At 42.2% G+C, this 12,786-nt stretch overlaps 1 protein-coding gene across 2 annotated transcripts in view; it reads left to right on the forward strand.

Annotated features, from left to right (window-relative positions):
- The window catches only part of prkd3 (protein kinase D3), a 35,495-nt gene that overhangs the window by 9,932 nt on the left and 12,777 nt on the right, over positions 1 to 12,786 (forward strand). For both annotated transcript variants that reach the window (XM_019887250.1, XM_019887251.1), the window contains exon 3: positions 9,733 to 9,871. In XM_019887250.1, coding sequence (XP_019742809.1) covers positions 9,733 to 9,871 — 139 coding nt within the window. The remainder of the gene's footprint in view (positions 1 to 9,732; positions 9,872 to 12,786) is intronic.

A 12,786-nucleotide genomic window follows, 5' to 3' on the forward strand; every position in this document is an offset into this window, starting at 1 on the left:
TGGGGGGGGGGTGGGAGGACATCTCTGAAGTTAAGTGAGCTAAGTAATTTCTACCATCTGCACTGCACATTTCTGTTGCCTCATTCGCCTTTAAATGTAAAGTGGCATGGCAGAACAGAAGGCTCAGCCACAAGAGTCGGAATGACAGAGTGGAGAAGGGTGGTCCTCTCCAAGGGTATTGGGCAGGGAAGGCTGGGACAGACCCATTGGCAGGCCTCCATAGGGCACAGAAAGTAGCTTATGCCCTGACATTCAGTCGGTGCCAAACCAAGCGCAGCTTTACTTTGGAATGCCCTTCACCAAGCCAGTGAGGACATATTATCCCCACATCAATCCAATCTCTTGTTAATGCTGGTTGAACGGGTTGTGATCATTATTAATATTGAATCGCTAGGCAATCGTAAATTGAACCGTTTATTAATCAGGTCCCTGCGACTTTGCCCTTGTGAAGCCAAAATCACCTGAAATAATTCAGCATTATGCACGAAGGCATTCCACAAACGTAGAATAATAAATCCATGAGTGAAGATTGTGTTCACTGGAATAGCATACCTCACACCCGTTGTACTCATTAATAAGATGACTTTTTGCCCCATTGGATTGAACCAGCTGGCAATCTGAACTAAACACAGTCGGCGGATTACGAAGTCCGCCGACTCACTCTTCAGTGGCAATTGTGGAAAGTCTGGAATTGGACAGCAATCATGCTCAACCTAGCCAGAGTCAAATGGTATTTATACATTTGCATTGACTCTTAAGTTTAATTTTGCACGGTAGGTTTATTATGTATTGTAGTTCAGCGTGCCACCTGGTGACAGTGGCATAAGATTAATAAATGAAAACTTTTACCCATCAAATGAAGCTGTATTTAATGCATTAATTACATGCAGTTTTCTACAGATGATAAATGACGCGAGACACGATCGTCGAAAAGTGATACAATAAAATGTTATCTAACAACTTCATGACATACTATGACAATGATGCTACAACCCTTACTTAAAATGTAGCCAACTATTGAATATGACAGATTGCACTCATGATTAAAGTGCACAGGACAATTTGTGTACTGTGGCTAAACGATCGGAATGTCACGAAAACCGATTCGAATCAACAAATCGGTTTTAATTCAATACATGTCAGTGTATCGGTAAACTAACTAATGAACCAGTCTCCATAGACTTTCGCTCGAACCAGTCAAAAAGCTCCTCACTCACTTCTTTTTAGATCTTTGATCAATCTCTTTGAAGGAAATTCCGCGTTTACAGTTCTGACAAGTTCATTCCTATTTTGGAAAATGGTTGTCTACTTTCAACAAGAAACTCATTGCATGGCATCCTCTGGAACTGAGCCGTACCGTATGGAATCGAGTCGCTCCACTTCAAAATGTCAAGTCCTTGAATCGTATCGCACTCCATGAATGGCAAACCATATTGAATTGTCTTTTATTGGAGAGCTGCACACCCCGACTAAACAGCGATTATCAGTTTGACACTTTTGATCCATGTGGCAGCAGCAGGTTGTAGAATGACTTCTTCTGTGTTGTTTTCACAGCAGTTTTTGCCTTTCCTGTCTTTCAGTGAAGTGCATGATCTGTTAAACTGATAGGAAGGTGGCAGCGGAAGTGCAATTAATGTTGAAACAACAATAATAACAGAAGAAAAAAAAATGGCGTGTTCTGGAGCAGTGGTCTCCAACCACCAGACCGTGGACTGGTACCCTCCGTACCAAGCCGCACAGATTTATTTAAGAAAAAGGAAAAAAGAAAAAAAAGGTCAGTCGGACCATGAAACAGACTGCGGCGGAAAAAACAGGTTGGTGCCCACTGTTCTGGCGATAGTACAGCTAAAGCAATGTTTTAATGTTATAAAATCAGCAATAAATGCACTACAGTTCACATACCAAAAAAAAAAAGTCTCTTAATATGACTCAGTCTGTCACTGAATCTCTTTCTACTGTTCTACTTGTCGTTGGTCAGTTCCCGTTGGAGCCACTCCTTGTTTCCATATTCTCACTGCTCCTGCTCTCCAATCTGCTGTGGTCAGCGAGGCAGCACAGTCTGTACAGCCGATGTTCACATAGCTTCTCCCTCCACTGCACTTGCTATTATTCTTCCCCGTCTGTTTAAACATTTGCAGATATTGCTTTTCTGTCTCTGTTTTTGAGAGAGGTGACAGCTCGAGTGTTGGAATTTGGCCTCTTTAAAAAAAAAAAAGTGATCCGAAGAGGAAGGGGTTTTAAAAATTCAAACCTATCAGTGTGTACGGTAGCGAATCTCTTACTCACTTTCTGCAAAAAAAAAACCTACAACAGCATGTTGCTACATTCTCATGTCATAACCTCTCTCAATCTAATCTTCGCATGAATATCCCTAGGCTCACCTGTTTAATTGCCCTGTGTGAGATGTAGTATGAGCTGCTCTGAATTTCTCAGCCGGAGGCACTAGCGGAGGATCGTTGCAAAGCTATAACTCATCAGTGGTGTGCGAGTGCCGAGCCAAGCTTGTCTTAGATCACTCTTGCTCTCTTCCTGAGAAGCTTTAGATCCTGTGACTCAGGCTTCCTCTTCTCTGCCTTGTCCCTGGACGCTGTTAGCACACGCGATACTTATGTAGACATGCACACACAACTACAGAAAAGCAAGCTGGGCTTCTGTCACTGACTGAACATAAAAAGAATGTTGATGCTGATATTTCTGATTAAAAAAAAGTCTCACTTTCCAGCTTTGATTGATTTTTATTTTTTATTTTCTTAAGTGTGCAGATCATCAAGCATACAGTCAGATTGGCTGAAAAGCCACCTGGCTCTCATTGGGGATACAAAGGCAACTAACCAAAGAGTGATCTCACCACCAATAACTCCTCTCTGCTTCACTGCCTTGGCCCCTTACTATGGAAGATTACTGCAGAAGAGTATTGTGTCTCTTAATTCCAATAGTCAAAGGCCGTGTGTAATAATTGTGGGGTTATCTTTGGAGAGCCTTAAAGCAACATGGTGTGAGTTCAGAAGGAGTTTGGTCAGGAACCCATCATTGTGGCGGGCTGAAATACAGCCAACTTGGGTTTTTTGAAAGGCGCCATATTAATTCAAGCTCTTATCAGTTATTGTTATTGGCAGTTTGGTAGTTAGAATTCCTACATTATTTGAAGGATGGCCAAACAAGCACACAGTGTACACTGATGTGTAGTATGTGCACACACACAAAAATGAATTTTTAGTTTAAAACTGATAGCATGAAAGCACTTTGGTGTAACAGATCTAGGACATTGGTCCAATGTAATCTTATTTCTAAAGACTAGTTCCATTAGGAACCACTTTACATCCATTCAAGGGTCAAAACTGTTTCCCTCATTAAATGTTTAATTGTTTCAGGACAGACCATTTGAACATCCTTTTATGTCATTCTGGTATAAAAAAAGAAATTTAAAAATATATATATTTTACTCATGTGTAACTTTGATGAGATAAGTGTAGTCAAAGTTTCAGCTTTTGGTTGTTCTTTCAGTAAGTGCCTTAAAGACTAATTACTGCTCCTTTCCATTATATGCTCTGTTGTTTTTATCATTGTTGACATATTGTTTCTTTAACCATATTGTACCAAGGAGCCAACACAAGGTGGGTATCACCTTGCTGTGTCACAATACGTTCCATATCCAGAGTTGGGTCTTTCACTCAGTTTTGCCCAAATCACCACTAGTCTTCAAGATTAGTTGAGGAATCGGATCATATGTAAATGGCATCAGATCGCACCAACAAACAGGTGCTCTTCCACTGTATATGTGCCTTGCAACTGACTGGCAACCATTCAGGCCTGGTAGAGTCTTTCTTTCGTCCGAAGGCAGCTTGGATAAACGTGAGCTCACTCACAACCGTTGCCAGGATAAGATATATAAAAAAATGGATGTAATATTGTGGAAGAACACTTATTCATTCTACCCTGGCATAGCATTAACTCGCTAAACCTGAACCATGACACATTCTGTGCTACATGGATGGAACATAAGCCGGCCCACAAAAGTCAAAAAGTCGCAGCTTGTCTCTGGCTGTTCTCCTTCCTCATTTGGTTTCCTTTATGCGGCAGGCCCAGTGAATGTGGAGTTGCTGTCCTAGCCCACTGTCACATGAATGCATGCATGTATTGAGGGGAGACGGGATGAGTTCACACTTTTCTTCAATCGAACAAGACTCCTTCTTGTGTATAAACTCTGAAGTATTTGAGACAAGCGAACATTCACTGCCTATCATTTGAACTTCCTCCCTCCAGATGTAGTGTGTTTTCGTTGGCGCAGGCCAAGAAAATGCCTCGTCCATACACTGGCTGTCGAGTAGAAGCATGTTCAGTGCAGCTTCTTAACCAGTCATTGGTTGTAATTAGTTGAGCTACAGTGTTTTGTAACTTTTGGCAAAACACTTATAGCAATTTGCTAAATGAACTGAGCAGTGTACAGATGGTGTAGCCCACCCTTTTCCGCCTGAAATTGTATAAACATTTCACTTCTTGCGAATTGAATTAATAATCTGTCTTTAGGTTGTTTTAAAAACTCTGGACAATGTCATAGTCAGTTCTGGACTATGTAAAGAGTTGCTGTTACGAATATAACAACAATTAATTGTTTGTGTTCAATGTGTTTTTGCTGATGGGAAATATTTTTGTCATTTGGTAATTCTCATGCCTCTTTTTCCAGTTTCATGCAGAATTGTATAGCTTTAGCGTAGCTCACATTTCTTTGAAATATCAACTGATGAAGTAGTGTTTTCCTAGCCATTACAAGCTAAGTACACTTTTTGTGGCTATTGCTCATATTTTTGTAATGTGACTGCAACAAGTCGAGTAAGAACGACAGTATGACTTCAGTTTTGGTAAATATAAGCAGCTACCCGAAGCTAGCATAAAAGGTCAACATGCTTTTTGATTATTAAGAAGGGTAACTTTTCAAATTTCAAGCGATGTGCATGTTTTCATATCTGCCCACGAGGCAAGGCTCTGCAGCCAGGGAGTCTTCTTGCCCTGGGCTAATACGTGGCTTCCACGGCAAGAGACTTTTCGACATTCAGCGGGATGTCAGCGCGTGCGCGGCTGACCAAGTTTCTTTTTCTTCTTCTTGAATTTCTTCATCTTTTTCCGCATGCTAAACTAGCAAGCTAGCTGGGGTTCGGTAGTTTTTTAGTTGCCATGACTACCACTACTTCTTATTTTTCTTCTTCTTCTTCCATTCTTCTACTTTTTTGGCAGTTAGCAAGTACTTTTGGTACATTACTGTCACCTTATTTAGTATGTGACATCCGCCACAACAATGATTTCTGACAAAGTATTTACCACACCAAAAGTTCCAATAACCGATCAGGATTCTAACTTTGGATACAATATGATGCAGGATTCTTGTTCGGGTAAGCGATTTTAAACTACAAAGAAAAACTCCTCCGTAGTTAGAAGCCAACGTTTCGAATTCAAGCAGAAGTTTCGAATATTTGGATGCCCCAATGCCTGCGATTGGCTGGCAACCGATTCAGGGTGTCCCCCGCCTACTGCCCGAAGACAGCTGGGATAGGCTCCAGCACCCCCCGCGACCCTAGTGAGGATCAAGCGGTTCGGAAGATGAATGGATGCCCCAATGCACCTCTTTGATGAACCAATCAATTATTGTCAAAATTCTTTTTTTTTTTTCATGTGAAATGCCTTCTTTTCCCAATAAAGTACACATCACAGGGCACTGTGACTTAGCACCTACTTTTACAGAGTCCATCCATCTGTCTGTCCATCCACCCATACATCCACCCATCCATTATCCAAACCACTTCATTTGTTGTAAATCAAAACAGTGCTGCTGTGACGTGACATACACTGTAGTTCAACTCTCTTCTCACGCATTCTACAGAGAAAAAAACATCAACAGATTGACTTGTGTTGGAGGATTTCCCGGGTAGTGTGATTAGTCTGAATTATTTTTACAAAAAGAACATTAACAATCAAAGGACACATTTGTCTTCATCTTGTAATAGCACCTTGTATCACACTGATCTTGTGACATTCTTCATCTCTGCACCAAAGGCTAAATCAGTGAACCAGTGTCTTTTAGTCCCTGACTGTGGTTAAACATTTCACTTAGAAACACCATTCTTTTTAGTGTTTTTAACTGATTACATTGGTCATTATGTAAAATGTTTGCTGAACTGTCAATAGATTGATAGCTCACCAGCGCAACACGGTTGTAGAAATTTCACTCAAGTGGTAGAGGAGCATTTAGTGCTAGTTTTGTTCCCAGTTTGGTCTGTCCTGTTGACATGCCTTAAAAGGATCTCTGGTACCTAGAATGGATGACTTAGAATGACAACTCACAGAAAATGTTTGTGACTGAGATGGGTCAAGATAATATCTGGGGTTTTTGAAAGATCGGCGGCATGCATGCTTAACAAATTGGCCATCTTTGATAGCAAGGTATGGCAGCAATGAAAAAATAGACATAGGTGGTGCCTGCACATTCTGTGGATTTCATGAGCAAGAGGATTATTTGGTATCCATAACAGATACAGTATATATGTAATACTTTATGCCATCAAATTTTGAACATGTTCAAAATTTCTTTTTTTTTTCTTTCTCCGGGAACTGCAGTTCCCTCCCACATTCCAAAAACATGCATGGTAGGTTAAAGGAGCACTCTAAATTGTCATTAGGTGTTATGTTAGTGTGAACGGTTGGGATAGCCTCCAGCACACCCGCGACACTTATGAGGATAAGCAGCTCGGATGATGCACAGAGGAAGTATTCATGGCATTTTACTCATAAACTGCAAACTAATGCGGGTATTTTCCGTGAACGTGCTCTACACATCATAGGGAATTCCTGCAGCTTAATTAAGCTGTGAGGTAGCCTGAGGCCAAGCGGCATACTTTACCTTGCTGTAATCAAATTGCCATCTGTCAGTGGCAGTGCACCGCTCTCACCAACACTTCCCGTTTGTCACCCACCGTTGCCACACATCACAAGTGGTACATGCTCATACGCACAATTCTGAACTGCATAACACTGTAATGTTGTTATTTTAAAAAACAGAACCCAATCGTTCTTCTTTGGAACTCATTGCCTGGCTGCCTCTTGATTGTAGTAAATGCTGTCAAATGATTACATTTTTCCAAATAGCGATTGTGTTTTTCCGCTTCTACTATTTTCTACAAATCTTGTAACAGAGGCACTCCGGTTTCCTCCCACATTCCAAAAACATGCTTGGCAGGTTAATGGAACACTCTAAATTGTCCCTAGGTGTGAGTGTGAGCACGGATGGTTGTTCGTCTCTGTGTAACCTGTGATTGGCTGGAAACTGGTTCAGGGTGTCCCCCGCCTACTGCCCAACGACAGCTGGCATAGGCTCCAGTACCCCCGCGACCCTAGTGAGGATAAAGCTGTTCCGAAAATGGATGGATGGATGAAAGTGTGGCTGGTGGGTATACAGTGTGTCCCTCCATGCCTCTGTCTTGGTGTTGTTTGTAATTCATTAGTGTCTTGAATTAATTTGTTTTTGGCTTCTCTTGAAATAAAACCATGTTTTACATTTCACACACACCAGCTGCCATGTGCCTCTACTTTCTTAACACTGTCATCTTTGCTCATAACAGGATTTAGCATATCAATGGTAGATCAGATCGTTTCACAAAAGCTTACTACTGCAAAGCTCTTGTCCACTCATCTTTCCAGGATAACTTTGTGGACCTCACAAGTAGATTCTCTGCTCTGGGGTCTTTGGTGTGCGTGTGGTCGCGACCACTCAGTTCAAATTATTTCTGTTTGAAGATGACAAAATACATACCCGGTCACTACTGTCTCTAAAGATGTATCGAATGCCATGTGTTGGTGATGCTGCAAAAGGATGTGCATAATGTGTATGGGAGAATGATGATGAATAGTTTGCTTCCACCGGCATATGGTCTTATTAAATATAGGAAGGAAGCAGCATGTGACCCAAGTATGAATTCAGGTACGGCATGTTGGAATGTGTCCGAAACTTGCCAGTCTATTGTTCTTGCACCCCTGGCTTCCACTTGGTTTAATGATGTATGGAACAAAAGAATTATCCTGTGCCCTCTCACCCTGCAGTTGCTCCTGGTGCGGAATGAGACCTGTTTTCTGTGGAAACTTTTGCACTGGATGCTAAGAGGTGCTGGCTACAGCTGGCAGCTGCACTGACAATTCTGTGTGTGTGTGTGTGTGTGTGTGTGTGTGTGTGTGTGTGTGTGTGTGTGTGTGTGTGTGTGTGTGTGTGTGTGTGTACGGGTTTGAGAGCTGGCATGTCAGCCGAGTGAAAACTTCTCTGTGACACAGCAGTCACCACAGGAAGGATGCCCCCCCACTCCTTGCTCACTGCCGATGGTTTTGAAGGTTTATGGTAAACAGTACTGTTCACCTCAAAGGGTAATGAGGGGAGCCTTCAAGGTATGTGGATGGGAGCAGCAGTGACATGGAATTTGTTTCTTCCTAAAGGCACATGCAATGTACTTGAGCAAGAGACTGTGTGATGATAAGGTTTGGTGATAGTTTGCATTGAGAATGTAAAATGTTCTTCTGATGCATGTTTGTGATACAGTACACTCATTTTTTTCAAGCTCCATCATTATCGATCCATCCGTCCATCCATCCATCCATTTTCTGATCCGCTTATCCTCACAAGGGTCGCTCACATCTTTGTGCAGTAGGCGGGGGACACCCTGAACTGGTAGCCAGCCAATCGCAGGGTACACAGAGACGAACAATGATCTGCGCTCACACTCACACCTCGGGACAATTTACAGTGTTCAATCGGCCTGCCACACGCATGTTTTTGGAATGTGGGAGGAAACCAAAGTACCCAGAGAAAACCTCTCCATTATTAATCTGTCTTTTTTAAATTTATTTATTTGCTTCTTGGCAACTATGAATCTGCAGGTGTCTTAACATGCCGTATTGGCAGAGTCAGTGCCAGCCCTGGTCCTCTCTGGTGGCACTTGCATTGTCACATTCGACCCATTGTGTGCTACCCCCGTTCACACGGAAACAGCTGTTAGATCCGCCGTGGCGCTGCGCTTGGCATGGCATTGAGATGAAGCTCCAAGCACAATCATAGTACCCGGGATTTTTCCTTAATACCATTGATACAGGACAATTCCAAACATGCATGCATCTGGTTTTGATCTGTTACCACATCCTCTCCTCCATCCTTGAAAATATGATTCTTTTATGGTCTTTGAAAATGGAGTGGAAGGAGGTTAGAGGGCAGTACCGCCAATTAATGTGTCCATATGTTCATTTGATTTGTCTCTTGCTGCTTTGACCAAAGTGTTGCTTTAAAATACACGAGCCTCTGTATAGGAAGTGACTCATATTTGACTGATTCTGTACTTACCGAACTGTGATTCTCCACCACTCGCTTCAGGATATTTACCTCCTCCTTCTCCTTCTTGCTGACTGCTTCGCCCTTACTCTTTTATTGCTCCTCAATCACACAACGTTCAACTCATGAGCGGCCCATGACCTGGATAGTGCTTGTCTAGACAAACCAGACCAGACCAGACAAGTCAGAAGTGATCTTTATCACCATGTAATTTTCAAAGCTCTCTGCAATTGTTTTTTTTTTTTTGTTTGTTTTTGATATCAACAGAGCAATGCTGACATGAATCTGCATGATCTCTGCCTTGTACATGACTTTTGTCATTTATTGTTTAAGCCTTTCCAGGTATTTCCAGCTGACCGGTCTTTTCCCTTTAGTTCCCAGAGTGCGGCTTCTTTGGCATGTATGACAAGATCTTGCTATTCCGCCATGACCTAAATGATGAAAACATCCTGCAGAGGCTGACCTCAACTGAAGACATCCACGAGGGAGACCTAATTGAGGTGGTTCTCTCCGGTATGTATGCTGTCTTGAAACTTGAAGATTTCTTTGTGCGTACTCTCGCAAAAACACAAAGAAACTGCTATTTGACATCTTAAGCCTGCTGCACTCGGAGCGAAATGGCCAAACACATGCAGTGTGTGGGGGTTCTCAAGTACAAACCCAATTCCAATGAAGTTGAGACATTGTGTTAAACATAAATACAAACAGAATCCACTGATTTGCAAATCATGTCCAGCACTCACACACAGAGGTGAACGTCGCCCCATCTTTGCGTTTGAATGGCTGAGCGATGTGGGAAGCTCCTTTCATACTCAATCGTGGCACCATCCTGTTCTCAGTTTATGAGCTTGAACATTGAATATCTTGTCTTTGTAGTGTCCTTGATTATATATCGGTTGAAAAGGATATGCAGATCACGTTTGATTTATGCTTAACACAACGTCCCAACTTCATTGTAATTATTTTTGTAGTTTTTATGAGCGGCCGACCGTCTGCAACTCATTTGGCTGAAATCCCAAATTTTAATCGCAGGTCAGCATCATTGTAACTTGTAGAACTGCCGATCAAAATGCCATGTTGTATCACATGAACTTAGAGAGCAAAATTAAAATTTCCGGGAAACAATTGAGATTCAGCTGGCCACCGTCAACACACACGAGCGAATGGCCGCTGTTTGCCGAATTTTTAAAAAAAATTTATTGTATGTACCTAAACCATTTATGGCAGATTTACACAAGTAATACTGGCCTCATTCTTTACTACACAAAAATCAATATTTAATAAAGAGATTGGTAACACAAAATGAACCCCTGGTGTTACAATATCTCTGCTCAAGTAATTCGGTAGGTGTGCAAAGGTCAGTCGCTAAGTGTGCAGAGTCATTTGTCAACTGCAATTTGTTCACAATTTTCCAGTTGTGTCAAGTTCAGACGCATTTCTTGGTGTGTGCCCGGGGCCTTAGTGAACTGATGGTTCACTTGCTTGTCTTTCGTTCAGGTAGCGTGGGTACAGTTCCTACCTAGTGAGTGGCTGGGCGAATACGAGTGCAAATGGTTGGTAGTTTCTCTATTTGCGTCGTCAGTGTCATTTTACCCAAAGTGAGCCTGGGATAGATTCCAGCCCCCACAACCTTCAGCACCTTAGGTGTCATAGCAAATGGATAGCGGTGCCGTGAATCAACTGACACTCATTCCTACGTGGTGAAATTTGCAAATTTTACATGAGATGATTCACCTTGGTGTCAGTTACTCAGGTGTTTTTCGTGCTACACCCAGCAATGAATGGGTGAATCAGCTTCCTGAGCAATGATGAAATCACAAATGATGTAGAATAACCGTTGTCAAATCTGTCCATCCGTCAACATCAGGAAGCACCTGACACCACCTGTGCTGAATCGTCCCCTCCCCTCTCCAGAGCCCAGAGTATTGTTTGCAGGCATTTAGGTGGGGTACAATTGTATAGGTTCAGGATCTGAGGATACTTCAGGCATCAGGGCTGAGGAATGTAGACTGAGAGAACTTCCTTCTTTTCTGTTTCTCACTGTCTGTGTTTGTCTTGTGCTCTCTTTGTGTCACCCTTTGTTATTCTTTGTCCACCCTGCTTTCTCTCTTTTCAACCTTGTAATATCCAGCTGCAGGTGCTTTGACGGTCTGTCACATGCTGTCGAGTCAATGCCACAGCATTGACTTTTACAGAGTACAAGACACACACACAGCAAGTTCATGTTTTCAACCATTTGCTTTGGTTCAAGAGAAACTCTGAATCTTTTCCACCCAACAATTTGTCTCATCCTCATCCTCCGTCAGTTTTGCTAAACCAACCTATAGTTGTATCCTGTGGCTTTGGGAGAGAGAGTAAGAGGATCTTGTTCGCTTCGAGAAAGAGGCAAAAGTGGCTTTTTCTTGGCTCCGAGCTCAAAAGAAGAGGACTTGTTTTTCCAGCAATAAGTGATTGTAGTAGGCCCGTGGTGTGTAAACATGCTCTGATATGCAGGCCGGGCCCTGCTCACAGCGTACACTGCAAAGGCCATGTGGACCCATGAGGTTTGCGGTTCAGCCTGACCGATTGTCCCTTTGTTCTGTTTTTCGCTCCCATCTTGTACCACCCACTTTCATAAGTTCCTCATTTATCACCCTGGGCAATGTGAAATTTGTCTTTTACAGTACTTGTGGCAAATGAATACGGCATTTGTTATGAGCACTGTATGTTTTGCTTTGATTTAAACTTGTGGCTTCTGAATGGAAAATGTGGCGCCTTAAAGCAAACAGATGCAGGCTGTGCTTGAGAGAAGTGATTCCAAAACAACTTGAAGGCATGAAGTTGTGCTTTGAGGTCAATTAACTTAACATTAAAATTACCAGTATGTGATAGTGTGAGGACTAGGAAGCATGCAGTTGTTTTACTCCTGAACGCTGCCCTTCATTTTGTCGGTGCCAGCGAGCAATGTTCGGCCTACAATGCTACGTGTTGCAGGCATCAAATTCAAAAAGAGAGAATATTGCCAACAAAGTTGAGGTCATCATTCTCAATGCATTCTCAAAATGTGTTGGAACCCTGTCTTGCTTATTTGAGGCAGCACAGCATGTCTTACTCACACTCTTGACTGGGTGCCAGTCTGACGCAGGGCTGTTTATCACTATTTATTTGTTTTGGCCATATTTAAAAAAAAAAAAAAAAAAAAAATTTGTCGGTGCCAGCGAGCAATGTTCGGCCTACAATGCTACGTGTTGCAGGCATCAAATTCAAAAAGAGAGAATATTGCCAACAAAGTTGAGGTCATCATTCTCAATGCATTCTCAAAATGTGTTGGAACCCTGTCTTGCTTATTTGAGGCAGCACAGCATGTCTTACTCACACTCTTGACTGGGTGCCAGTCTGACGCAGGGCTGTTTATCACTATTTATTTGTTTTGGCCATATTTAAAAAAA

This window comes from Hippocampus comes, unplaced genomic scaffold (assembly GCF_001891065.2).
Source record: "Hippocampus comes isolate QL1 unplaced genomic scaffold, H_comes_QL1_v1.1 scaffold176, whole genome shotgun sequence".
NCBI classification, from domain to species: domain Eukaryota; kingdom Metazoa; phylum Chordata; class Actinopteri; order Syngnathiformes; family Syngnathidae; genus Hippocampus; species Hippocampus comes.